We start from the raw sequence: 27,890 nt of genomic DNA on the forward strand, positions 1-27,890 counted from the left end.
TACGAGAATAGTATAATAAGAGATGCTAGTCCACCTCATTCGAGATGTTGCCATTCAAGCACTTAATATATTTAAAAAAAAATTATTAAAATAATATTTTTTTACTTTTTAAAATTTATTTTTAATATCAACGAATTAAAACAATACAAAAACATAAAAAAAAAAATAATTTAAAAACTACAATTAAAATGCTCCCAAACACCGGCTAACACCTAAATAACATAGCATTTTCAAACATGCCCTTATTATTGCAAAAAAGACGTAATTGGCAAGTGCTAGGAATTAAAAAAAAACAAAAAACAAAAGAAAGAGGAGAGAAGAAAACGAAAGAGCAAAAGAAAGCTACAGAACAATTTTCTCCGCTATACATCATAAAGCACACGAAATAACCCTAGTGCAACATACAAAATTCTAACACAAGTAATCTGCTCGAAGTTGGAAGCTCAAACAACCAATGAAACACCAGTGAATTAGGAAGAGATTTCTCCTACTTCATGATATCCCAGATATTTCATGTTAGTAGGCTCATCATCATGGTGGGAGGGTGTCAACCTAAAATTTCCCCCCGGAGATATGTGAAGCCTTACCCGCATCCAGCCATACATTAATATCAAAAAGGGTTAAAAAAATAGAGAGAGAGCATACACCGTATTCTCAAATAGCTTGATTTCATAGTTGACACTGTGATTAAAGCATGAAATCTCTCAACACCTCATCCTTCCATTACTGCAAACCACAAGTTACACACAAAGAGGCTCCAAGAAACCAAAGCACCACAAATAGGAATAAGAAATGAGCGTGGAGGAATAAGAGTGGAGGCCTGCATGAATACCAGTCACTCTACATATTAGTTATGTCTCTATTTTGAGCAGAGAATTGAGGGATGTGCTATTGAATCGTTGAGCAAAGCCTCGGATCACAAGCACGATGACATCCCGTAAATGTCGGGAGGGGACCATCAGGTCTACTTCATTCTCACTATCCACAACAATCCTAAGCCGATGTTGATCATTTCGGAAAAGATCCACCTGCAAATTCTTTTAGCCTTAGCTTTTCTGTATTATTGAGATAGCAAGGAGAAGTGTATGAAGCTAAAACTCAGTACAAAAACTGTTTTTTTCATGTGGAAAGAGGGCAACATAAAATGAGATGCGTCACCTAGAATCAGTTCTTTTTATTATTATTATTTTTAATAGGGGCAATTTTTTAAATATTTTTTTACCATAATAAAGTGTTCCTAAATTTATTTACCAAACTGCGGTACTTTGAAGCACGTAGATTCTACCTCGACAATCCATGTCATCTTTTTTTTTCCTAAGATATTAATAAAAACAATACAATAAACATTACGTTAGACTAGTTGATTTTGTTTGTAACCTAGGTTTTTATATACATGACTAGGTAAACATCTTGTTTTAAACAACAGAACTTTTACACACACACACACACACACACACACGCTGCTTCCAGATCTTGGATTCCCAGCCATCATACTTCCCAAACATGTTTTTTGTCCCTTAGCTTGTGCTTGAATTCCCAGTAACCTTAACATAAACATGGAAACATTTTCCTTTTTTCTTTGTTGCAATAAAAAATTATTCTCTCTTGCTTCCATCTATCATTCAGTGCCGGAATTCCTAACAATCCTTATAACCGAAAGTCCCTACATGAACTTTAGATATATAACCACATACCTTCAAAGCTATCCCATCATTAACTTCCTTAGTCCTTACAACTGATCCACAAAATCATTGCATAGATACTCTACAGGCCTACGCAGTCTTTCTTTAACTAAATCTTCTAATAGACATCCAAAAGCACACGAGTATCAAGATCAACAAGGGTGGATGAATTTTCAAGATACCATTTATTTTATTAACACATTATTAGTTATTGAAAGAAAAATAATGATATGGCAAGGTGAGCCCTACATGACAAAGTTATCTTGGATTGGGTTAAAAGTACCCTATTTTGATAAATAACAACAAGAAAGTATGGTTTATTGGAAAAAAAACCTCCACCTGAAATGGTTGTATCCTATCATCTGCAAAACGTGTGGAGATGCAATCTATATATTGCATCTATAATCTGTACCCAATTTGACTGGATGAAAAACTTAAATGAATTCCTCCTTCAAACCATGATAGCAAACAAGTTTGGAACAATACTCTGTGCCACGGAACAAACTAAGCAGGATGTAAACAAAACTAATGAAGTTTTGACACAAACTCACATGAAAGGGAGGAGCATAACTTCCACGAATTTCAGTTGTTGGAAATGAAGTCTTAGAACCTGGCTTCACAACTTTCACTCGTTTTCTATTAACTTCTAGTATTCTTCTCTCAAGACTACCCTCTCCGAGAATCTGCATTATTAACAATGACATTAAAATGCTAGTTTATTTTTTACCATTCTCAAATTTAAGCACAAAATTGCAATGAAATGGAGAGACCTTTTTTGGAGAACAGTCTTTGTTGTATAATACCTGTATTCAAAGACTTGCAGTCAGTTAAGGAACCATGTAGTAAAAGAAAAGTGTGTGTGTGTGTGTGTGTGTGTGTGTGTGTGTAACTGCTTTGCACAGTTGAGACTACTGCAACTGTCCACTTCAAGCGGTCCTTTCATGATGAGCAATAATATATTTGATCAAAACCAAACAATAATAGTAAAAATGGTAATTCAGGCAATGCCTCTTTTTTTCTCTCACAGAGAACAACCTCCCCACCCCACCCCCCGCCAACAGAAAAAAAAACATTGTCCGGATTTCATCCTCCTGTCATTCTCCCCTCAAATTAAAAGAGTTCTAGAACATGAGATGTGTGGCAAAACTTAAAATGCACCTTTACCAAGCCTTTACAACTCAACAGTAAAGAGGGGGGGAAATCTCCAATAATAGAACATAGTATACAAGAAACTCTTGAGATACTATTCTTTTCATGAAGTTAACACGTCCTTAGATGCATGTTTTACCAAATGCAGAAGTGTAGATGTACAAGAAACGCAGCAACAATCAACTAGTTTAGAAGGAATTAAATTCAGCATAATACTCAAAATATACACACCTCAAATTTCACAGATCCAAGTTCAAGCTTCTGCTTTACTTCTTTTAAAACATCAGGCTCTGAAAGTTAGTCATGTCAAAATTAGAAAAATAGAAGACAGACTATCACAGAATTGAGAGATTATACAGATGTGAGAAAAAATATAAGCAAAACAATGGTATGACATGGACAGGAAACATCACACATAAAGTTTGTCATAGGTTTCGCTCTTGGAGTGGGACAAAAGAATTGGCAAGTCAAATCTTGTCTGGTCATAAATCAAATTTAATGCACACATCTCATTTCTTGATCAATACATTATTTCAGTATCTTAAAGCTTGCAGCAATTTGTCCCTGGAGGACCGCTCAGTTAAGACTAGCCATTTCTACTTGGAGTACTTAAGTCCAGGCAATGGGAGGGACAGTGGATTTAAGGATGTGAGAGGGACACTTCCTATGGTGTAGTCCAAAGCCTTCAGACCTCTTGTTCAAAATAAAAAAGTTTTCTTTTTTTAATTCAGCAATGACTAGAACAAGCCATAACCTAGCAGGTTTCAGTTAAACTTTGGTCACAATTTCATGGCACATGATTGATATGCCAGGGAACAAATCAGAAATTTTATGAGATGGGTGTCCAGCTGAGTTCAACCAGTTTTTTTTTTTTGGTTAATTAAGGCACTTTCTACATTTTTCTCCAAAAGAGCAAGGCAAGTCAATTTTGTTTTCTAACAAATTTAGAAGAGTATCTATATATCTATCTATCTATATATATTAAATCTCAAGCTTTTGGATAAGCTTTAAGTATTTATCCTCAATTCTGGTGCTCCCATGTAGGATATTTAAGTAACTTTTTATTTTTTTTAATTGATAATAATATGAAGATTAATAACAAATTAGTATTTAAATAAATATCAAATTAATTATTATTATTATTATTATTAGTAAACACAAACTCCTATGACAATGATAATTCTACTAATCAGTTGCCTATTTAGAATCTCCTTAAAAACATGGAAAAATAGCTATATGTATGCATATAATATTCTCTACTTATGACATTTTTCTCAATGCCACTTCCTCTCTTCTTTATTTTTCTTCATAAATTTTATTTAACATACAATTTAGTGCAATTTTTTTCAAATTTTCTTAAGAATTCATACCCACTCCTTTTAATTACAAGTACTGTGGAATTTTTTATTCATTTTTAATTACAAGTAGTGCTAATCCATTGATTTATTGAATTAAATCTATATTTTCTAACAAGTAAAAATTGTTTTATTAATAATAAACCCCAACAACGCATAAGTAATCTGCTAGCAAATATACAAACTAAAAAAAAAAAAAAACCCTCAGCATTTCTTCACTTTATTTTCCTTAAAACTCTTTTCTTTTCAAGTTCAACAGCTTTTCATTTTGCAAAATTCCAGGAAAGTCCCTTACTCCCCCACCTAAATACCCAATCATAAAGCTCAACCTTCAACAATTATTGAAAGATAAATGCTATGATTCATACCAAACCCAAAATCAACAATTTCATCAGTATTATGGCAATCTCAATTATCGCAAGCATCAATTTACTATTCAAGGAACGTTCTTTTCTTCTTTTAACTGCTAATCATTTCATCTAAATAAAAATAATTTCTTCACAAGTCTAAAGAATGATTGTTATTGCGCTTGATGTTTACTATGAGAAACAGAAAACTATTTCATATGAAATAGTTTTCCATCAATCATAATAAAAATAAATCTAAGCCATCCTAAAAATTAAGCCTAGATATAGCCAGAACCAAATCCTAGATTCAACAAACCTAAGGCTTCCTATTTTCCTTTCTCAAAATTTCATTAGAGTATATAGTCAAATAGTTAATCAGACATTGTTTCACACATACGCTAGTATTTTTTTGGTCATGCATTGTTCCACGGTTCCTTCTAAGGTTTAGGCTAGAATCAGAAGAATTATACGACTGAAAAAATTCAAATCTCGCTGAACCTGTATAAGTGACCTGGTATATATATATATATATATAAAATAACTCGCTTACACGGTTAAAATAAATAGTGTGAAAAGGAAAGAATAAGTAGCAGATGGAATTCGTGGTTACCAACTGCAGTTGCCTCTGTTGAGGCAGACACAGGTTGCCCCTCAACACCATCTTCTCTCACAGGAGTATAAATTGCCACCAACCTGTACCCCACATCATCCACATTAGCTTCGTACATCCTTCCCACCTCCCCTGCAAGATCAAATAATTTTCAAGTCAGATACATGTTTACATCAATATAATTACCTGTACTCCAGTGGAACGCAAAACCAGTGATGTAACTAAACAAAAGAGAATATTGTCTACGAACATGTTTATGATGAGATTTTTGTTTGTGAGATTCCATCATTTTACTGAACAATTTAATGCTTTTTCAGCTGTCATACCTGGAATGGAAATCAAATCAGGACTACCAACCATCGATCTAAGCCATTGAATTCTACTTTTTCCTTCTTTTCCTCCACTGTAAACGCCTCGAACAGCATATAAATTGGTGTGAAAACCTCTTCCCTCAATCTCCAACTTAGCTATTCTAGGTATCCCTAAAATCAAACAATAATTCAGTAACTTAAACAACAAATACTTCATAATCCAAAATATAAGAATGCAATCAAGTTTTTAGCATGCAGAGAACATAGCCAACAGCAGTACAATCAAATCTTAGCAAAGAAAACATCAACAAGAAAAAAAAGACCAGAAACTTTCACCAGTAAAGATCTGGCATTGAAAATTTAGAATTATATCCAGCTTACATGTGACTAAAATCCAAGAAAAACTACTTGTAAAACCAAGAAAGATATAAAAAGACATAAAAGGTTCACGGGTGAATGCTTTACAAAATAACGGGATAGTTTGAATTTTGAAATACACACTAGCACACACACATATATATATATATATATGATAGGATTTCACTTTTAATTAAACACAGAGATAGATGAATAACATTACTTTTACAGTGTTTGAATTAAGTGATAGCACTTTAACCTGAATAGAAAGACATCCATGCATGTTGAAATAATTGCAATATATATATATATATATATATGTGATTAATAGTCAATTCTTGTAGACATTCACTAGCTAGCCAAAACTGTCAGAAAAGTACAATTGGAGCAATTAAATCAAGAAATTGGATTGTGTTGCTTAAAATTCACAAGCAATCAGAATAAGCACGTACACACATTTCATGGAGTGATAACACAAGTTTGAAATCAAATCAATGACAAGAGATTAAAAATTAAAATTATTTCCACTGACTGAGAAAAAACATAGTTTCAAGTCAAGTGATTGCACTTCAAACCTGGCAATACAGGACCAATCTCAGCATATGCTGGCTCACTTGACCTTCCAAAGACATCAGTCACAACACATTCACATTTGAAGCATCTACCAATGTCCTCTAGCCGCAACTTGTAAGAGCAGGAGCGTTGTGCAGGCAAGTGCTCAAAAGAGTTGCTATCCCCTGTCACTGATGAGCAGAACCTGCAGCATCTGTGTCAAATACGAGAATGACAATAGACAAGGACCTATGATGAAATTCAAAAGACTAGAAACATTTGTGACTTCATTGCATAAATGCCAAATTTTGAAACAGAAACCAGCCATCAATTGTTATGCAAGCCATTTCACAAATAACCAGAAATTATGCCATAGCAATTTTGGCAGCTATTTACGTAGATTCACAACAGAAATAACTTGATTTAAACATGTCTAGATAAGAATTTTGGTTCCAATAAAAAGAAAAATCAAATTAAATTCATGTTGCTCATGTAAGTTGAACACGTTTAAAACACTTCAATTGTATTTACCATTCATAAAAATCCAACTTTTATTGGTTATTGTTAGAAGTTTAAAACACTTCTATGATTTTTTCTATATTTTTGCTTATGATTTAGAAAAAGAATGCCTAACAGTAAGGGTTATTGTTAGAATGACTAAAATCATATCTGACTTCTTTCTTGTACTTGTTAGAATGCCTAACTCTGATAAGAGAATTTAGCATTTCACCATTGATATCTGACTTCTTTCTTGTACTTGCTCCAAACACATTGCTGGGTTTCACTCTTTGGGATCACTTCAACAGCAGTAAGTACATCACCTTCGATTGCCTTGCCAGTGAGAGAAACCATCTCCACTTTTGGAAGTTCTGGGGAAAATAAGTAAAATATAGTTTAATTTACATGATGCTCCCAATGAGATGAAGCCACAAAGCAGTATCCAAGAGAGCATATTATAATAATGTTCAGCAACCATGTCAATATCAGCAATAGAGTGGAAGAGAAGAATGTCATTCTACAAGGAAAGTAAATAATCAAAGATGGGGGACATGATTAGGGAAAAAGGCAGCTGTATATCAACAGAGATCCAGATAGGATACTAAGGTTCCACTTGCCTACAAAAGAGAACTAGAGGCCTTATTCACCAAAATTACTTTGAACTAAGAACTTTATAAGTATTTTTGGGAAGATGAATGACTTAAGCACGTGGATTACTCTTTGCAAGGGTTTAGAAGCTAGTCCTTTCTTTCTCATAGATTTTTTTCTAGATTAATTCATTATTCCATTTAGCAAAATAATAATCATAATAATAATTCACGAGAAACCAGAGCTCGTAAAATTAGCAAGACAATTGATTTTACTATGTATAAAAGTTGGGTTCTGAATTGTTACCATCAAAAGTTTTTGAACAACAATAGTGATAAATCTTGATTGTCATTACAAGTTGAATCACAAATTTGTAATGGTCTTGCCGAGAACAAGAGCAAGGTTTGAAGGATACTAAGTTACACCTACTCCTAAGAAAGCAAGCAAGGAATGAAAAAGTAGAAATGTAAAAGAAAAGGTATTCTTATGATGTTTTTTCCACTCATAAATTGTTAATCCCACTTCCACTTCATCTTTAAAATAATTATGGAGTATCTTATTTTGATAGAATCAAATTTTATTGAAATATTATTTTCCAATTACATGAAATGTGCTCACGATTTCATGTAATAAATGTGGGGAACAACAACACAACTAAAGAGTTGGGGAACACATGAACTAGTAATAAGGTCAGCAATTCCAACTTAGTCAACATCTGCAGTAAAAAATGTGCTCACAATTTACCAAGTAAATGCAAAATGATGTTACCCATTCTTTCCCAAAATACACACCTGGGAGAACAAGGCCAGTTGGCTCAGACAACTTAAGCTCACCGACAACTGAATCTGAACGAACAGGTGTGTATCTAAGAAAAACAGTGAGACACATAAGGATATACTGTTATATAGGCTTAATAACCAAAGGAATATGGGAAAAGTGTTATAGAGTAAATATTCAAAGGTTTGGCTAATTATTTATCAATAAATAATTAGTTTAAACTTTAAAGCACTTTCTGCCAGCAGATACCATGGTTAAAAAAAAAAAAAACAGTTACCCAAACAATAAACGGCAATTGTAATCTGAATCTGTGACCTCATAAGTTCTATAGGCTGCTCCTTCAATAAGAATGATAGCTCCATCGTTTGTCTCTCTATACCAGCTGAAGAGGCTCAATCCCTCATGCCCACCGAAATACTTTCCTTCTCCAGCATAAACACCCGAAGGCAGCTTCTTCACATGAACATTAGAAACTACCGGAAGAGCTGCCATGTGATATCAATTTCACATGTTAAAGAGCAAAATTTAAGGAAAAGAACTAAATAAATGCAACATCTTGGCATAACTTGGGCCAGAGCATGGATTGGTATAATGAATGGAGAGTATGTAATTCAAAATTTAATCAATTGTACTACAGTTCAAAAGGTAACCAAAATATGGTAGGTTCATCACATGATTAACAGAAAACCAAAATGCATGCACCTGTGATGAAATTTATGGAAGGTCTATGACTATCTGTAACCTTGCATAAAAAGGTAGGTATTTGTGTTGACCATTGTCAAGGAACATAAGAATTTAAAAGTATGAATGAGTACCAGGGTTAACTGGAGAGTTGGAAATTGAGACCAAAGGCTTTCCACACTTGCCATCTGCACGAGTAGGCAGCCAGTACAGAGCCAAATAAGCTCCCACATCTTCAATTGATGGAGTATATGCCCTACCACGAGTGCACATTAATCTCAGAAATTTATGGTTAATATGGGTCTAACATTCTCAATTCTTGGAACCCAGTGTTTTATATATGTACTTACAGGGTTTTACCACATATAAGAACATGATCACCACCATTTGCTATATCCAACAATTCAGATTTATTTAGCTCGTTCCTTGTTCGAAACCAAATATACTCTCCAGCACCTTCCTGTCCACCAAAGTATGTTTTTTGCGGGGTAACTTCCTTATCCTCGTAGCAAGAAGGAATCACAAGTTCCAATCCCACTGGATCAGCTGTTTAAAAATATTAACATAGAAGATATATATTTGAGTACAATAGCATTTTTATAGAATGACAAGATTGCTAAAAAGAATCGGTACTGAAAACACTAAAATATCAAATTAGATTCAATAACTTAAATCAGGAATGTTATGAAGCAGCATGCCCAAGTTAGAGGACAGAGGCTAAAGATACATTAACAAAAAGCAAAGACAGTTACAATTTTTTTGTATATATTTCAAATGCCCTTTATTGTATCAAAACGTTAATAAGGATAGGTGAAGTCGCAATACAAGAACAAAGAAGTGAACTACAATCCAAGCAGTGTATGCCATTGAAAACCAATAAGAACTAATTTGTTACGAACCTTGGCTTTGGAAAGAAGTGGTTGCAGCAAAAGATTGGTTATAGTATAACATTCGCTTGAAATTAGCATGTGAATTGAAATTAGCTGATTCAGTTAGTAGCCATTAGGAAGGTAGTTACAGGAAGTTTGAGGCAAGCCAGTTAGCTTCAAGATATAAATAAGACTGTATGAGATTAGTGAGGGCAGGCAATGAATGAAGTAACAATTTCTGTATCAACTCTTCTCTTCTTCTTTTCCCTTATTCCTTTCTAGTAGTAACTTGTTAAGGTTGAAGCCTAACAATTGATATCAGAGCTTTAAGATTCAATGATGGTGGAAAATCACAAATTGAAAAATGTTAAAGAACATTGCAAGAGGTTGGATGAAAGAATGCAAGGCCTTCACGATGAATTTCATGAATCAATGACTGATCAACAAAGCAAGTGGCAAGAACAATGGGTGGAGCAAAACAAGAGAACTGATCAGATCAGTTTGCAGATTGAAACATTATCAAATTAGTTCCAATCGTTTTTTGCTACTCCGATGGCAGGAAGAGAAGTTGGTGTATGATAACAACCAACTCAATATGTATGCCCTTCCAAAGCTTTCCATCAAAAGCACCTTTCCGATGTTAATTTATACTCATGAAAGTAAAAATTAATGTAAACATCTATGCCTTCTTGAGAATTATGAATTGCCCTTTATGTAACCTACATATCATGCAAACATGGCAACAATAATTTATAATAACCCCATGGTCCCCAACTCAAACTCAGTCCATGAGTCCTTGCAAAGCTTTCCCTCAGGAGTAGCTTTTCCAAAACTAATTTAGATCACAAAGTAAAAATTTGATGCAAGGATGCAACCCTTTAAGAGAACTATATACCATCCCCTTATGTAATCTAATTATCAAGCAATCATAACAGCAGTTTGGGCAGTCCAATCAGGGCCAAAGATCCTTTTTAGATGAACAAAAACTGCAACTATTTTTATTTTATTGTAGGCAATAATTTCAAAGTTGTTGAAGTCCATACAAAGATTATAGATGTGTCTTATAAATCCTAAATTATGAAAGTATGACTCACCAGGTGCAATCACATTAGATAATATGGTCTGAGAGCTTCCTTTTGCACCATCTTTGCGAATTGGAGTGTAAACAAGTTCAATGTGTTTACCGACATCCTTTAAAGTCAAATCAAGAAACTCTGTAATATGTTAAAAAGATATTTAGTGTATAGTGAGTGATTTCAAGAAGACAAATCAACTTGGTAAAAAAAAAAAAAAACATATTCAGTATTGCTCGACAAAAACTTACCATCTTCACTTAATTTCTCCTTGATATCACCACTTTTCACTCTAAACCATTCGTGGAAGCAGTTCCCCTTCTCTCTGAAATACATAAAAGATTTTAATTTTAGACAACTATTAGGTGAGACCTCAAGATATAATTTATATTATTCTTTAATATATCATCTCAAATGAAAGTCTTTTAAGTTTGAAACTTGCACAGAACCACCACTACTTTTTGTTTAATTTTATCAAATAAAATGGAAGTAGTGAGATTTAAACTCATGACTGCTTGGTGAACAAGGTTTTGAGATCATATCAAAGAACTATTTTAACTCAAAAGCATAAGTTGTTAGATGAGATCCTAAGATATGATTTATATTACTCTAATAAAAACAAATAGTTCGCTACTGTCAATAAAAAAAAAAAGGACATTATTCGCTAGAAGTCTCACCCTCCACTATAAGATGCAACAAAGCTCAAACGTTGTCCTTCCAACATTGATCCCAGAAACTCCAATGATTGGCAATTTGGAGGACCTGCACAAGATTTTAAAGATAGAATCACAAAACTAGACCTTGTTGAGTCAATTATTACACTCATGACATTAAGTAGTAAACAGGATTAGAGGGGGGAGGAACATTAAACCTCAAAACTAAATACTTCACAAGTTTATAAAAATGCTGCCAAAAAAAAGGGTGCAACAACGGAAATAAATCCCATACCAGGTATAATAGGTCCCATCTGTTCAGAAAGTACTATAGGACCACGGGCCCAATCACTTCTCACAGGCTCACAAGAAACCGAGACAAAGCAGCCAATGTCATCAACTAAAAGCACGTATGATGCAGTAGTGGCACCTCGAATTTCAATTTGAGTGCCATCTGAACTAGTCTGCAAAACAATAGCTTGGTGAATGAAGCATAAAGCAGTCGACAATCAGATCTAGCAGAAAAATGCCAATTCTACCATGACGTGATGTTCCTCCTTTTTGCTACACAATGTCACGTGGAAATATGGCAATTTCCCTTCAAATATGAGAAATTTACAAAGTTCATACATGCATCAAGAAATAAGTACCCGAAACCAACGGAAAACTGAATTCCCCTCTTGCCCTCCCCAATATTTTTTGTCAACAGTTAGCATAGTTCCTTCAATAGCAGTTCCAACTATTTGTAGAGAAAGCAGTCTTGGACTTCCTAATCATCAAAGAAAACTTGGCGTAAGGAAATAAGTTTGAAAAAGAAACAATAAATCAGTTTAAACATAAGTCTTGGCTAGTATTCTCAACGGATAATTAAATCCATAGAACTAGAACCAAAAGAAACTAACATACCTTCAATACAATTTTCTTAAAATTCAAAATTTTATCTTTAACGTCATTTCTCAGCTTAAACTTTTAGGTTAAATTATTTTTAATATGGTATTGAAGTTCATTTGACCTAAATATCAAGAATTCAAATCCTAGTAACTCAATTTATTTACAGATTAATTTCAACAAAAAGTAGCAGCGGAATTGTGCTTAAATGCCAATAAACTTTGAGAGCGTGCAGGCTAAGAAATAAAATAAACCATTGGCCTTCACCTAAAAACTTCAGTTTTATTGCTAATGGAAAAACTTCACTGAATAATTCTGATTTACATATTGTGATTTACATTAATTGCAAAATTATTCTGCTTAATCTTCTTGGTTCACAGACTTGGACAAGCAAGCAAAATTGTCAAAACCTGAGACAAGAAACTTACCTGGTCGAACACGTTCTATCCCCATGCAAGTTCTTGGCTCGCCTACTATTCCATCATCACGAACTGGAACGCACTGAAAAGATATGAATTTGCCAATTGCATCTCTAGTAACACGACATTGAAGAACTCCAGAACCCTCGAGTATCAAGGATCCGGTATCACTTTCAAACTGAAAATTTCAAACAACAGTTAAAGTCAGTATAAGTGTAATTCTTGAGAAAAAAAATGAATCAAACACGCTTCGTAATTTTATAATTTACAACTAAAAGGAAACAGAAGACAAAAGGCTCAACTCATTATGACAACGTTTCTAAATAAAGGGATAATTGTGTGGAATGGCGCAAAAGAATCCAAATAGCTAACCACAACTAGTTTGAGATTGAGGCTCGATTGTTGTTGTTACTAAATAAAGAGATACTCAAATTTTCTTAAAACAGACGAAGCAATAAAATGGATTTCAAGAAATAATAAATTAAAAAAAAAACAACAAAGAAAGCTAACAAGAGACAAAAAAATCATTTAGTACATAAAACCTAATAACGTTACAGGATACATATTCCAGAACACATAAGCACAAAAACAAAACAAAAATGAACACTAGTAATTGAAGCATGGTTCGCTCAGACTCAAATGGTTAAATTCCAAATATCTTAGATATTTTTCTAGAGATGCAAAAAAGACTATTGAAAATTTATATCGCAAATAGCACATAGTTAAAAACAAAACAAAAAATGCTACTCCTTGCAAAATGAGCTGTAAACCTACAAGCTGGGTAGAAAAAAAAACCTATAACCAGCTTCAGAAAAGCCTTGTGAAACCTCTAATGCCCATTCTTCTAGTAAGCAATCCAATCCACACAACATCGAAAAAATAAATAGCTACATTTGTTTTCCGAAAGTAATAAAAATACCAGCCAGTCAATATGAATAAAGAAAAATTTGAAATTCTACCAAGGCTGCAACATGTAAATATGCACATACTAACGGATACATATAGGTATAGTTGTAGATAATAAAAAAGAATTAATGGGATAATTCAATTTTGAGTGTTTGAACTTATTTGATTTTCACAATTGAGTGTCCAATTTTTAATTTTGTTTAAATAGGTGTTCAATCTTTTTATTTTGCATAATAAAATGTCTAAGTGGATGTATGTTAGCAAATGTTAACGTGTTCATAAAATGATAACATGATCGCTAATACTAAAATAACATTTTGGGCTAATATCCCTAATGAGATGTCACATAAGTAAATGGGTGGAAAACTTCCTTCCAAAAGCTAGTTGAAAATTGGAAAATAATTATTGTTAAATATAAAAAAAACTAAATGTTAAATATATATATATATATATGCTAGATTTTGGAAGGAAATTTTCTAATTTATATATATTTAATAATTTTTTAATTCATACATATTTAATTATTATTATTTTTTAATTTCCAGTTAGCTTTTAGAGGAAATTTTCCCTCCCATTTACTTGCTGACGTGGCATCTCGTTAATGACATCATCCCTAATGGTATCTTAGATGTCGGTGTTCATGTCATCACTTAACAGATGTATCAACATTTGACACCTATTTGAACAAAAATAAAGATCAAAATAATTGTGAAAATCAGGTAAGTTCTTTTTTGTCTTTCAATCGATGAATGATTCCATTTTGGTTTATATGTAAGAATACATTAAAGGAAATAAAAGAAGGATATCATGAAGTGATTTTCTTACATGGGTACGAGAGCATCAAATACAAGAATGATTTCAGTTGCATTATTACTACGAAAGCAACTTCTCTTATATGCTAAAGTTCTTCTAGCAAGCATGTTAACAAAACTTCAAGCTAATCTAATCATCATTAGGAACATAGGTCCAAACAAGTGAAAAAGAAATCAATATTACAAAAAAAATTGAGGTTGCACCACACATGTTTTAGATTTAAGTGTTTACCTCATGAAGATACCAATTATATTCACTTTTTCCTTCATGACCACCTACATAGCCATATGATGCCGTCAATAGTCCACCTTCAATGTAGTCGCCCGAAATTGATAAGAAATTTAGGCTTGGAGGAAGGGCTGAAAGAAGTGAATAAATTATATGTAGTAGATGTGAATTTCAAAACAGAACTTTAACTTGTATCAAATCAATATTCAACATTCTTTTGTAAGACAGAGGAAAGAGTTTTACTTACTCTCAACTGCTTTTTCTGATATAGCATATGCTGGTTCTCCAGATTCACCATCTGGAGTCATAGGAGTATATTTCGCAACAATGAAATAGCCAACTGCTCCTAGGGGTATGCGGAATGCCTAAATTAAGGCAAAAGTTCAACTATAATCATGTAACAAAAATAAAGCCAAAAAAGACACTGATTCATTATTTATGTGCGCATATACAGGCATACAGATTTACCCACCTTTGCAATTTTTGCAGTGCTCAATGCATCTAGACTATTCTCACCATCCAACGTCGAAGAACTAGTTTTAAACCACTGAACTCTGCTAGAACTTTCAGTTCCTCCAGTAACAGTTCCAGTTACAGTGACCTTACTGTTTTCTCGTAAATGACCAGTTATCTTCACATTCTTTACTTTTGGAGGAGCTGAAATCAGAAAAAAGAAAACCATCACTACGAATATGGAAGTTAGAACCTTTATGCAACATTATAAACTGCAAAAACATAACAAAGATACCCAACAACAAAATACTGTAAAAAATATTACTAGCAATGGAAGAAAATTATATTATACATGGAACTTCATTAAAGCTAATTCACATTGTAACGTTGTTATCAAGAATAGAATCTAGAGAACCATACCAAACTCAAAGAGTATATACTTACCAAGGACACTTATCAAGAACTACTCGTACATTTGTATTGAACTATGCTGAGACATTGATTAGTTCCCATTTTCACGAGTAAAAGTGAACCTACTTTTTTATATTTATTTAAACTAGCACTTTAGCTTCAGTTATCTTGAATTAGGTACCACAGACTAAAAGAGGTCCAAAATTGAATTTATTCTAGAAAAAGACCCATTACTTGCCAACTGATATGAACTTCAGATCTATCAGACATTTTTCACTAAGAATGAATGACCAACCCACCCCCCAGCAGAAGAAAGCAATAAAAATAATCATGACAAAATTTGTCAGCATCATTTCAAACTACCTCGCTTCACTGGGAGAGACAATATTGTAACAGATTCCCCTTCCTGTCCTGCAAAGAGTGCAAATTATTATGCTAAGTTTTTTAATATAATCTATTACAAATCCAGATGATGAGCAAACATGTTGGTTATATCTTCAACAACAAAAAAGGTAGTGGACCTACCTTCAAAATTAATGGGTGAATACACAAAAGCTAAGCGTCGCCCAACATCCTCATTGGTCAAAGCATACTCAGATGTACCAGTTGATATGGATACAAAATCTCTAGGAATAGAAAAAACAGCCAAGAAGATTGAAATAACCTCTACCAAAAAAACAAAACTTGAAATGAAACCGCAGTGCATCCCTTAGAATACACAGAAATAATCCAAACCCAAGTTGAAACAGACAACGAGGAAAGAAGGAAATGCTGTGGGCATAAAACCAACTGAAGTGTGAGCTCTTACGACAAGAATAAAATACAACATCAAGAGAATAAGAATAGCAGAGTAGAGTATGAAATAATAAGTACACTTACCCAGTGTTCTTATTCTCACGTAACCATTCAAACTTGCTGGGACCTTCTTTCCCCCCAAAGTAATTCCCAACTCCTTTTACGATATTTCCTTCAACAACATCTCCAATAATTCGAACATTACTGACCGATGGAAGAGCTATCACAATGAAACATAACATAATCTTTCAGTATCCAATGCCATACTATTTGAATTTAAAAATAAATGGAGAAACTATTTAACAATTATAGATATGACTACTCGAGAGAGTCAAAAGTAAGAGGATGAGGATGAGGATGAGATCAAGCATGTGTTTTCTAAAATTCTCAAGTCAACTGTTTGAGGCTAGAGGAATCACTTCCATTATTGAACTAATTACAATTGTTGAGCAAAACAAAAGCTGGTAATGCAAAATATAAGAATATTTCATCATTCTTGATTGAAATACTACGATTTTCAGGTTCATTCAATGAATTTGAATAAATGAGAGAATACTCCCTCGCCTTTTCAAGGAACGTACTAAGTGTACCTACATTAAGCAAGGAGATGTGTATCTGAAATGGAAAGTTTGAAATGATTTTATTTCATAAAGAAAGTTCACATGCACCAATAAAAACTCTCAGAACAAAGAATATCAATTGTCATTGATGCCAAAAATAGTTGACCAAGGAAACTCATTTTGATTAAATTCAATATACGTCTTGGAGTGGGTCAATCTTTTCTCATGGGATATTTCTTTGGGATGCTCCCCTGGTAACGGAACCGAGCATCTATTCAAATAGGGAATTTATAAAAATCTAGAATTAAAAAAAGAAAAAGAACAAGAACAAGAAGAGAAAACAGAAAGCACCTAACTAATCAAAAATTATATCCCTACACACCTGCTTTAACAAAATCAGTATATTTATAGTGAGGTTCCCCTTTGGCTCCTTCTTCTGTGACTGGTGTGTACATAAAAACCACACTTGAATCAATGTCATCTAGAGTTAAACGATACTCCTCATCTTCTGCTCCAGCAATAACCGTCGGACTGCTATTCCATCTTCTCCTCAGCCAACTGAAAAATGGGAATAGTATACTTAAATTGCATATTTTGACTTTGGGTATGTATATCCTGCAACCAAGTTATCAACCTTACCTTGCAACACCTTTCCCCGGAGTCCCCCCACACCATGCAATCTCAGCATAGCCTTTGATAACATTTCCTTCCACCAACTCTCCTTGCACTTCAAGGTTCACAACCTTTGGAATTCCATTTCCTTTATAAGGTGGAAAAGTGAGGTTGAAAGACAGTACGATGCGAGTTACATGGTTGAAGAAAAGATTCAAAAAACGTTAGATTAAAGGAAAAGTTATCATGTATTTTATACCATACTCTTTCTGACTGAGAATAACAGAACCTATAATTTCTCAAATGTTTGCATGTATGTTTGTCTGTTTCTGCATTTTTAAAAGGGCTTCTCTATAGTAAGTGTGATGCCACTTTGATGTGAATCAACAAGTACAAATTACAAAATTATCCAGATAAAAATAAATAACATCGTGTTAATAAATTGGAAGCTAAATTAACATGCAATTTATCCAATATCAACCATCAATTTACAAAGAATTTACAAAGAAAATAGGAACAAAACATACCAGGTGAAACTCGTGAAGATATGGCAAAAACAGGAGGATACTTTATTTCTCCCATTATGGGAGTACATTCCACTTTCAGAAATTTACCAATGTCTTCATGCTTTGGCCAGTATACCTGGTCATCATATGATGTTATCAGCATGGCAAAAACTGAAGATGTCTGCTCAAAAGTTCATTATATGGCAGGAATCAATTACCTCACCAGTGGCATCAGGGATAGCAGAAAAGCTTGAAAGTGCTCTTTCTTCCACAAACCATTGATACTTTAAGACTAACTGTGGATCGGCACTTAGATTGTTGTCTTGAACAAAAACAAAGTGGCAGTGGCAAGTGTCTTCTTCAAAAGGTTGATCTACCAACGCATCTTTGAGCAGATAGCCTGGAGGGAAATGCTCTTTCCATTGCTCATATAGAAAGCAAAAGGTTGAATCTGTTCAGCAGACCACAGTTCAATTCAAAAAGTTTCATAAAGGAACCTTCATGAATTGGCATGGTCAACAATAAATACTAGTTGCAAGATAGCTTCACACGTCACAGCAGCCTAATATTCACATAGTGTTATGTAACATGGCAGTGGAGATCCACAAAGTCACCCTTGCTTATGTTGCCTTATAGCTTGGTATATGTTTCATAGTCTTTAGAGGTCCAGCTATTTCCTCAACGTGAACACATTAACTATGTATTAATTCTGATTACACTGCCTGCTCAGTAGCCTTTGCAAAGCAATCAAAGAATCAAAACAAGAGCTAGATAGAGGTGTTAATCAGACATAAGTTCTTTTATGCTTGATTTTGTGACAGTGAGGCAGACATAGTGAAGGATTGCTCAGCATGTTCATACAAATATAATACAACAATGAGTGGACTGGTCTTTGTTGTGTAAAGTAACAGCCACATTTGTCAATTGCCTTCTGTTGCTTAACGTGCGTCAGATGAGTGCTTATGGAGTTGGAGCATGAAGCTGTGAAATTTATTGCAGGTATAATTGAGGTGGGCATGAATGCATAGTGAGAGGTATTGTTCCCATATAGGGAAGCAAAAGATGTTTGGCATTGTATCATATCAGCTACTTTCTGTTCCTCTTGAGGAAACACCATGAAAGAGCATTTAAGGGAAATTTATCATCTCTCACCTATTTGAATGGCATTTGTTTCAATACCATGCACTATTAACATGTGGAACAGTCTTTTGTTAGTGGGGAATATTACTGAATCCTTATTGAATATTTATTTTGTTTGGAAATTCACATGTGATGAAGGTGGAATGAAGTACCATGGCATGTACCTAATTGAACCTGGAAATATTGATTACCTCTTTCATAACTAATTTAAAAGATCCCGTTTACTTTTATTCATCATGTACAAATTCGTGTGGCATGCACAACGCACATGAGTTAGCACGTCCACATTCAGGTAATAAGCCCTTAGGTTATTGATTTCAGAGCCACGGCCTTCATCATTGCTGTGATTAAGCATTTGGTCATGGAGAAAGAGGATAGGAGAATCAGAGCAGAGATGATAGAAGAAAGGAGGAGAGAAACAGCACAAAGAAAGGAAAGAAACCAAGAAGTAAAAGGAGAACAGCGAGCTTTTATATGAACAACAAACTCTAATGTAACCTCAAAAGAATGATAAAAAAAAAACAAAAACAAAACCATCTAATAGGTGATTGAATAAAAAAAAATAGCTAGCAAATAGAAAATAATATAAAAATTCTAATATCCACCAAAAAACACATGCAATTAATTAATAAAACTATGCAAACCTAGCTAGTTGTCCATTTAGATATCTCGTGAAGTTGAAACTTGCATACAGCGTATGTGTGCAGTATGAAAAATCACCCTCCTATAACAAATTAAGCACAATAAAATGATAATAGTACATAAAAATCAAGTATCTAACATAGGGGGTTCTCCCCTGATCCAGACAAAATCAACATCAATAGAGATGTGATGATTATTTGATGTAGTGTCTGAAGTCCCAACCATGCACCAACAAAGAATGTTTTGCAAAATACATACCTGCTGCTTTCTCAGGGCGACAAAGCTCCCAACCATATCTAATGCACAACGCTGTGCATGCTGGATAACGTTTTGCAATTGCAACCTCTTCTCGGGAAAGATCTATCAGAATTTCCAAGTTTAGAAGACAATGAAGAAAAGTAACGAAGTATATTAAAAGCAAGAAAACCTAATAAGTAAAAACCCTATTTTAAGACGGAGAAAAAAATAAGACACAAAGGAAATTGAAAGCAAATGCAGATGCATGTTCTGTATATGAGGAACAAACATATCATTCAATCTAGTATAAAGGCATTTGAAATATGACACAGAATACCTCTATCATTAAACTTTTTCAAGGTAGGACCAACAAGCAAAATTGAGGCTGCTTCTAAATGGGGCATCTTAAGTATAGGATTCTCCTCCACTCGCAAATGCTGCAACACAACACAATATTGAGAATGTTACATATGTACTCTTGCTTGTGGGTTTAAGAAAATGAGCAACATGTTTCCATTCATCTGTCATCAATGCATCAAATCTTTCTCCAACTCTTATACCACTGGAAAATAAATACGAGTGTTCAGAAGATAAAGAAAAAAATATATATATTAACTGCATGTCGATCTTTAAGAATTCAGACATTGATGGCAGAAAGCTGAAAGAAAATGAAAATATTTCAGTAATTTATACCACTCCCAAGTCAAAATACCACGGCAAAAGATTCCATGACAGTCCATAACCCTAGGCATTGTCATCTCACAATACTAACCTTAAATATTCTTAAAAATGAGGAATTATATTTTTTAACGAAGTAAAAGATAAAGAAATCTTAACGATGAAAATGATATACCTCCAATCATCCAATATTTATTCACATTGCACAAGAAAGCCTTGAGACAAACTCGTGAATAATTGCAAAATACTTCATGATTTCTAAACCTTAGTGTGAAATATTCATGAGTGATTTAAAGCATTATCTCTGTCAAGCAAGAGAATCATATCAATTTTTCTGTCAAACAAACTTACTTGTGTCAGTATTAATCAATTAATTGCACTCTGAAACTAGCTACAGTTGTATGAACCCAAACAAAACTACATGGAAGGAAACAGAAGGATTGGCAAGGCAGTAAAGAATGTGAAAAAACAAGACCATTTTAGCAACCCTGTCTCATGCTCCAAAAGTTAAAAGAACAGAATTAGAATACTTAAAACTAACCTCAAGGACTGGTAGATGTGGGAAGCTCTTCAGAGTTGTTATTTTGTTTTTGCTGGCAGCTAATACCTAGAGAAAAAAAAAAAAACAGGAAAAAGTTGAAGAAAATGATTCAATCATGACTTTGTAATATGCTGGAGGATTGTTAGACAACATGCACACCTGTAGTCGAGGTTGGCCAGCCATTGACAGAGATCTTAACTTATTTTGAGCAACCGAAAGAAACTTGAAATAAAAAGAAAGATATCAAACCACTGATTACTTTGAGTGCAGACATAGAAGTCCATTGTAAATCATGAATTACAATAGCTGAGCAGCAAGACTTAAACAATTTAAAGGCTTACCTCCAGGTTAGGAAGCTGAGGAAGGCTTACAAGTGACGTGATTTGATTCCCAGCAAGATAGAGTTGCTGCAGGTAATAGATATTTCATCACCTTATTAAATGAACCATCACGGTCTATAGTATATCTAATCATGAAACTTAAGAGATGAATGGACATGAGAAACAAACCTGAAGGGCCTGGCAATTCTCAAGAGGTTCAAACTCAGGCCCCTTGAACTCATTGAAACTCAAATCAAGGACCTGCAAAAGCAGCATTGCCTATCAGTAACTAATCTACTTTTATTTGCAAACAGACATGTCTAATGCGGAACTTTGGCAAGTTTTGAATTTTGCTAATTCAAAAGTTGTATGCACAGAAAATGGCCAAGTAGTGTTGTAATAAGAAATGGAATCATGATGAAACATGAAACACACCTTCACACGCTTCAGTATCTCAATTCCTTCCAATGTATGAAGGAGATTGTCTCTGAGATAAACAAACTGTAAAACAGGAGTTTCAGTTAAACATTCTCTGTCACTAAGGTTAGCAAATATAAGCACCAATGCATCCAGATAGTGCATGTTTACCTCTAGATTTTGTGTTAAGTTCAACCCACTCGCATTAAGACTACGAATTTTGTGTCCCCTAAGATCCAATCTCTGAAGCAACAAAACAAAATCGCAAAGAAATTGGCTAGGACCAAAAAAAGTGGGGAAAAGGAAAAATAAGCAACCATAGTCAAACTTCTTGTGAAGCACGCATTGAATCATTAAAAGCATGCCTAATGCTCATAGCTTCTAGAGTTCTCAATGTCATTCAGCCACATTACACCACTATTTCACACGAATATTTACTGAACCTTTAGAACAAAGACATAAACACAATTATCTGACTAATTGATATCTCAAAAAGCAATGGCAATTTAATGCAAACAAATCATACATAGTTTTTCATACAATTGATGTGGCAATTACTTTTTTTCAAGTTTAACCAATCATCTAATGTTTATGTGATCCAAAGTTCACCATTTATCACTTGCCAATATGTTTGCATGGAGTTTTAAAATGATCTGTTCGTATGCATAGCATTTTCCCATCTCAAAAACATTTTACAAATTAAAATTTTACATGTAAATCTTTTTCACTAAAATATTTTACATCGAACATATGTTTCAATGAGATTGAAATAGCTGGATGAAACTGTAAGTGGAAAATTATAGGTTGATTATTCTTCATATGACATATAATAGAAATTAATGAATTGAAAATATTTTCTTGCAATTGAACTAAGCATATAGGCTGTCAATGAAACATTTTACCTTGGTCAAGTTTTTAACAAAATAAGATCCAGAAAATGGTAAATTTTTTACGACAACAAAAAAAAAAAAACACCCTAAGTTTTTTCTAACAATACATGAAACAACTCCAGTTTCGTATGGCTAAAAAAAAAACATTAAAGACACAATATTTGAACGTCACACAATTATTTAGCCTCTGGCATCACTATGCCCCTATGTGTTTTGAACTGTTTATTAAAAGAACAGCCAAAGATGGTTGTTTCTTTTTCCACTAAAGAACTGTAACCAGTCCATTTTCTACAAATTTACACTTTTATTTCTTCTCAAAATCCATTCTCAAGATTACTATGACTATCAAGACTTTAGAATATTGTGAAGAAGCATTTATAAACCAAGAAAGGAGATTGGAGTTCTGTAGTGTATTTGCCTTTAATAGCAACCTGCAGCTATGAAATACAGTGTGTTTTCAGTTTCCCTTATCTTTTCGGGATACAAGGGGCACTACTAAGATAATGTTGGTTAATAATCATAATTATCGAACAGAAATGCCTCACCTCCAATCCTAAACGCATATTTAACACCTTAGAATATAAAAACAGCATTGTCATAACGTCAAAAGAATAATTCCAGCTCATAACTTGAAAGGAAATTCAACAGTTATGCTTGGACAGGACAGGCATCTAAAAATGAAACCTGAGTGATTGATTCTTATGTCTGTTGAACAAAATTCACAATTGATGATTCCAGTTTTTTTTTTATTTTTTGCACTTCTGTTCAGCTAAAAATACAAAAAGATGGTGGTGCATTTCTTCACTGAGAAAAGAGAAAAAATGAAGTAAAAAAGTAGACATAAGGAAATGGGTTGACTCGTTTCTGGAACTAATTCACATGTGATCGATTTTCATATAACAAGATAATAGAAAACGAAATGTAAGACATTCTATGTCTCAGTCTCCTCCTCTGTGCATACTGGATCAAGCATATTGATTTCCTATCAAAATAATAGAATACAAAATGGAAAAAAAAATGTGTCTCTGTCTCCAAATATGCTACAGGATAAATGTGACAGAGAAGATTCAAACTAAATCAAGTTTGAATTTGAACTTGTTTGCGGATTAATTTTACAAGATCAGGTATATTTTTAAAACTGTACATTAGAATGAATTGAAATTTTACAGGAAGATATTAGACTCATAGAACTATATTCTAGTAAATTTTCAGGTCAAATAAAATTCAAGAACATATTATTTTAGAGGGTTGAAGTTACTAGACAAATGTTGTTAAATTTATCATATTAAACCTTTCTATATATTGTTTGGGACATATCTGAAGCTACAACTAAAATATTTCTGCAATTCAAAGTTTGTCTGAAAAGTAAACATCTCAAACTTTTCAACTAGTATACCTATTAATTCATCTAAACGAGAGAGAACGACATGTTTAAAATTAAGATTGAAAATCCACTCAAAATATGCAAAAATTAAAGAATCAGGCTACATAAAAGAATTTTAACATGAAAACTTTATTTTTATTATTATATTTTATTTATTTATTTAATATTAAATAATTATTTTTAATTTGAGTTTATTCTGGTTTATTAGATTTGGATAGTTAAAGAAAACTATATCATTTTTTTTTAGCTATAAATTTTAACAACAAATTAAAGAATAAATATAAGTTTTTTTATTATTATTTGTTTGTGATAATATTATTTTGCTTTGCAGGAATAAAAATTATATACTGACTTATCAATATTTTTAATTCTTAAATATAAAATTATTTTTAGATTAAGTTCTATTAAACTTAATTAATTTTTAGCTTTCATATTGTTATTGCACTTTATTGAGGTTTGCTTGAGATTTGCATGATAGACAACGTATGCCTTTTTCATTTTATTTTCTTTTGAGAGTGATAGTAATAGTATGCTTACCACATCATCCCCAGCTTTATTAATCTCCACCTGTGGAAGAATAATGAAGCGAGAATCCCGGCTTTCAGGAGTACCTGCTCTTCTCCGACCAGACAAATTAGAACTCCTGTCCAGAGATATTGACAGGGAACCGGCTCTCAAACCACTAGAACTGGAAGGCGAGCGAGCAGATGGTGAAGAAAGCTTAGAAATTGTCTTCCTGCTCATGCTACTGCCAGTACTGTCCAGTGATGAAGAAGCAAGCCTTCTCGAAGACGAAGAAGAAGGGACTGACAATGCTGGCTTAACTGAAGATTTCTTGACTGTATCTGGCTTACGTACACCCGACCCAATTGATGTTCTCAAGCTCTTATCCATGGGAACTGACTTCCTAGCCTCGGAAACACTACTAGTTCGAATCGTGGGTTTTGCGGAAGGCAAGGAACTCCTTCTAAGCTGTGGAAGGGACTGTTTCACTGGATCTGAAACAGCATTCGTCTTTCCGCCAGAACCGGTAGTAGTATTTTGGAGTTTCGTTGCAGAGACGGATAGCTTCTCAGGAGCCCCTCCAGTGCTGTTTCTTCTTGTGACTGGAACTGAACTGGTTTTGCGGGAGGATGCAGTTGTGGTGGTCACATTTGAAATTGAATCCGAAGTGTTCTTTGGTTTGCTCCTCTTTGGTGCCGAGAGATTTGAGGTGGCTGAAATGGTAGGTTTCGTGGTTTTGGAAACCTTCATGGAAGTTTCCACTGAGCTAACAGAGGACTGCTGCTTCTGTCTCTCTGAAGTCGGGGCCTTTCTAGCCCCCTCGTCACCTAGTGGTTCCTCCATTTTTAAGCTAAACAAGCCTGCTTCTCAATTAACCACCACAACAACAAGGCATAATACTGTAAGAATGATCGAATTTAATTTATAAAAAAAACCACACAACATGGATTAAGAAACTACTATTAAGACCCCGGAAAGGAAAGGAAAACAAAAGGCAATGAATTATTGATTAGTTTTGTATTGGGTTGTTGAGAAAATGTCAAAAAGTTAGTAAGCAAATTAAAAAAGAAACAACAACGGAGAAAATCACAAATTTCAGGCAAAACCTGCTGTCATGCCATTATTTGTTTCGGTTAAGGAGTCATTTTCACTCCTCTTTAAAATAATAACGCAATATTTCCACACACAAAAAAAAAAAAAAAAAAAAAAACACCGACAAAGAGAACTCAAAGACAAACTAGAAACTTACATGCTAAAAGCGAAGAAGAAGATAAAGCGAAACATGTATCCTTGGATTCAAATGATGGAGCTTGGATCCAGAAACAAATGCAACTTCCTTAGCAAAACTCCAAGCTTCCTCTCCTCTCTGTGGATCCAAGTGGAGGGAATGTACAAAGCCAAACAAGTAGATCTAGCTAGTGAAGGAATTGCAGCTGCAGCGTTTCAAAAACATGGAGTGGAGTGCTTTACAAACGCCCCACAACAAATGACGAATGCCTTCCTGCTTTTTCTTTTTGTGTCTTTTTTGTTCTTGAAAAAGTAGAATAAAGTAAGAGAGAGAAGGGAGGGGGGGGGGGGGAGATGGTTTATTTGTTTGAAAATGAGGGTATGTTTGGCTACTGCTGTTTGACGGTAGATCTTATGTTCTAAAATCTCGTTTAGCATCCAACCGTGCCTTTTAGAATTTTTAATTTTTTCATTTTAAATTAATGTTTTTTATAATGTGATAATATAAAAAATTAAAAAAATATTATTTTTAAAAACTAACATCTACCTAACTCTTACCCAATCTCTCAATGAAAAGAAGAAATAATTGTGTTCATAACTAATAATTTCTCTTGAAATTATATCCATTTATGTAATTACAATGTATTACATGGCATTGTATTTTTTATAAATATTTTTTATTTGAAAATTTTTTAAATTAATTTTTTCATATTTATTTTTATATCAACACATTAAAATTATTAAAAAAATATTAAAAATAATAATTTGATGATTTATCAAGCCAAATATATTTTTAAAATGCATTCAAATATAATTTTAAATATAAAAACAAATAGCTTGCAATACTAAAGTAAAAGTCCATTTGTTTATGTGTTTCAAAAATATTTTTAAAAGATTTTAATATTTTTATTTTAAATTAATTTTTTTATATTTTTAGATTATTTTAATATGTTGGTATTAAAAATAAATTTTAAAAAAATATTATTTTAATATATTTATAAATAAAAAAACATTTAAAAAATTAGTTGTTATGAAATAATAAACGTGTTCCAATAACAAAGCGTGTTCCTATTTGTTTTGTACCATGAGCGTCGTTCTCATCTTATGCAAGAAGCGGAATCATTAACTCGTGAGTAGATGGGGTCCTGGTGTGTCTAATCTTTTGCTTTGCTGACAATAAGAAAGTGATGGCAACGTCGTGTAAATTAAGTTTTTTAAAAATTAATTTTTTTAATTAAAATTTAATATAATTTATGTATTTTAAATTGTTTTGATATGCTGATGTTAAAAATAATTTTTAAAATATAAAAGAAATTATTAATATTTATTTTAATATAAAAAATTATTTAAAAAATAACTATTACCGCATAACTATAACTATGTTAATCAAATTCAACTAGTTATTTAAATTTATTTGATGCATAGTTGGTACAGCAATGTGTTAGCTCAGCTAAAACGAAAATTTTCTTCTCTACTAATGTTTTTCGAAAGTTAGCTCACGATATGTGTAGAGAAAATGGGTTTACTCGTAATTGGGCTCTAGTTAAATGTCCACTGGCCAATAAAGTCATGGTCTAATTATAAAAATGATATAGTTGGAAACAAAGTATAACGGATTTGCTACACGTTAAAATTCTCATATACTAAAAATATTATAATTATAAAAATTAATTTTATTTATTCATGTCTTTGCTTCTTAAAATGCCATTACAAAAAAAACTAAATAAAAAAATTATTCTTTTTAAAAAAAAAACTAGAAAAGCAAGAAAAAAAATTAAGGAAAACAATTCTTTTATACCAATTAACCCAGACTGAAT

The 27,890-nt window shown here is 33.2% G+C and overlaps 1 protein-coding gene across 3 annotated transcripts; it reads right to left on the reverse strand.

Moving 5' to 3' along the window:
• Positions 1 to 343: 343 nt before the first annotated feature.
• Positions 344 to 26,406, reverse strand: LOC133705864 (187-kDa microtubule-associated protein AIR9). Of its 3 annotated transcripts, none has more exons than XM_062131272.1 (38): positions 26,096 to 26,400; positions 24,880 to 25,706; positions 22,240 to 22,311; positions 22,087 to 22,152; positions 21,841 to 21,912; positions 21,673 to 21,738; positions 21,491 to 21,553; positions 21,332 to 21,397; positions 20,450 to 20,549; positions 20,134 to 20,235; positions 18,312 to 18,544; positions 18,115 to 18,229; positions 17,615 to 17,735; positions 17,358 to 17,533; positions 16,500 to 16,635; positions 16,146 to 16,246; positions 15,984 to 16,031; positions 15,229 to 15,413; positions 15,004 to 15,121; positions 14,760 to 14,887; positions 12,819 to 12,987; positions 12,153 to 12,271; positions 11,798 to 11,966; positions 11,527 to 11,611; positions 11,101 to 11,174; positions 10,871 to 10,990; positions 9,258 to 9,453; positions 9,042 to 9,163; positions 8,504 to 8,711; positions 8,241 to 8,314; positions 7,094 to 7,232; positions 6,387 to 6,568; positions 5,470 to 5,625; positions 5,144 to 5,275; positions 3,063 to 3,121; positions 2,453 to 2,485; positions 2,234 to 2,365; positions 344 to 1,028 (listed from the first exon to the last, which is right to left on the reverse strand). In XM_062131272.1, the coding sequence occupies exons 2-38, from the start codon at positions 25,687 to 25,689 to the stop codon at positions 852 to 854; spliced, it is 5,124 nt and encodes a 1,707-aa protein (XP_061987256.1). In that variant the 5' UTR covers positions 25,690 to 25,706; positions 26,096 to 26,400; the 3' UTR covers positions 344 to 851. The 3 variants fall into 3 exon arrangements, with proteins under 3 accessions (XP_061987256.1, XP_061987265.1, XP_061987274.1); XM_062131281.1 differs by having other exon boundaries at positions 24,880 to 25,709; XM_062131290.1 differs by lacking the exons at positions 344 to 1,028; positions 2,234 to 2,365; positions 2,453 to 2,485; ... (1 more) ...; positions 5,144 to 5,275; positions 5,470 to 5,625 and having other exon boundaries at positions 6,439 to 6,577; positions 26,096 to 26,406.
• Positions 26,407 to 27,890: the final 1,484 nt, after the last annotated feature.

Source organism: Populus nigra, chromosome 1 (genome assembly GCF_951802175.1).
Source record: "Populus nigra chromosome 1, ddPopNigr1.1, whole genome shotgun sequence".
NCBI lineage: Eukaryota > Viridiplantae > Streptophyta > Magnoliopsida > Malpighiales > Salicaceae > Populus > Populus nigra.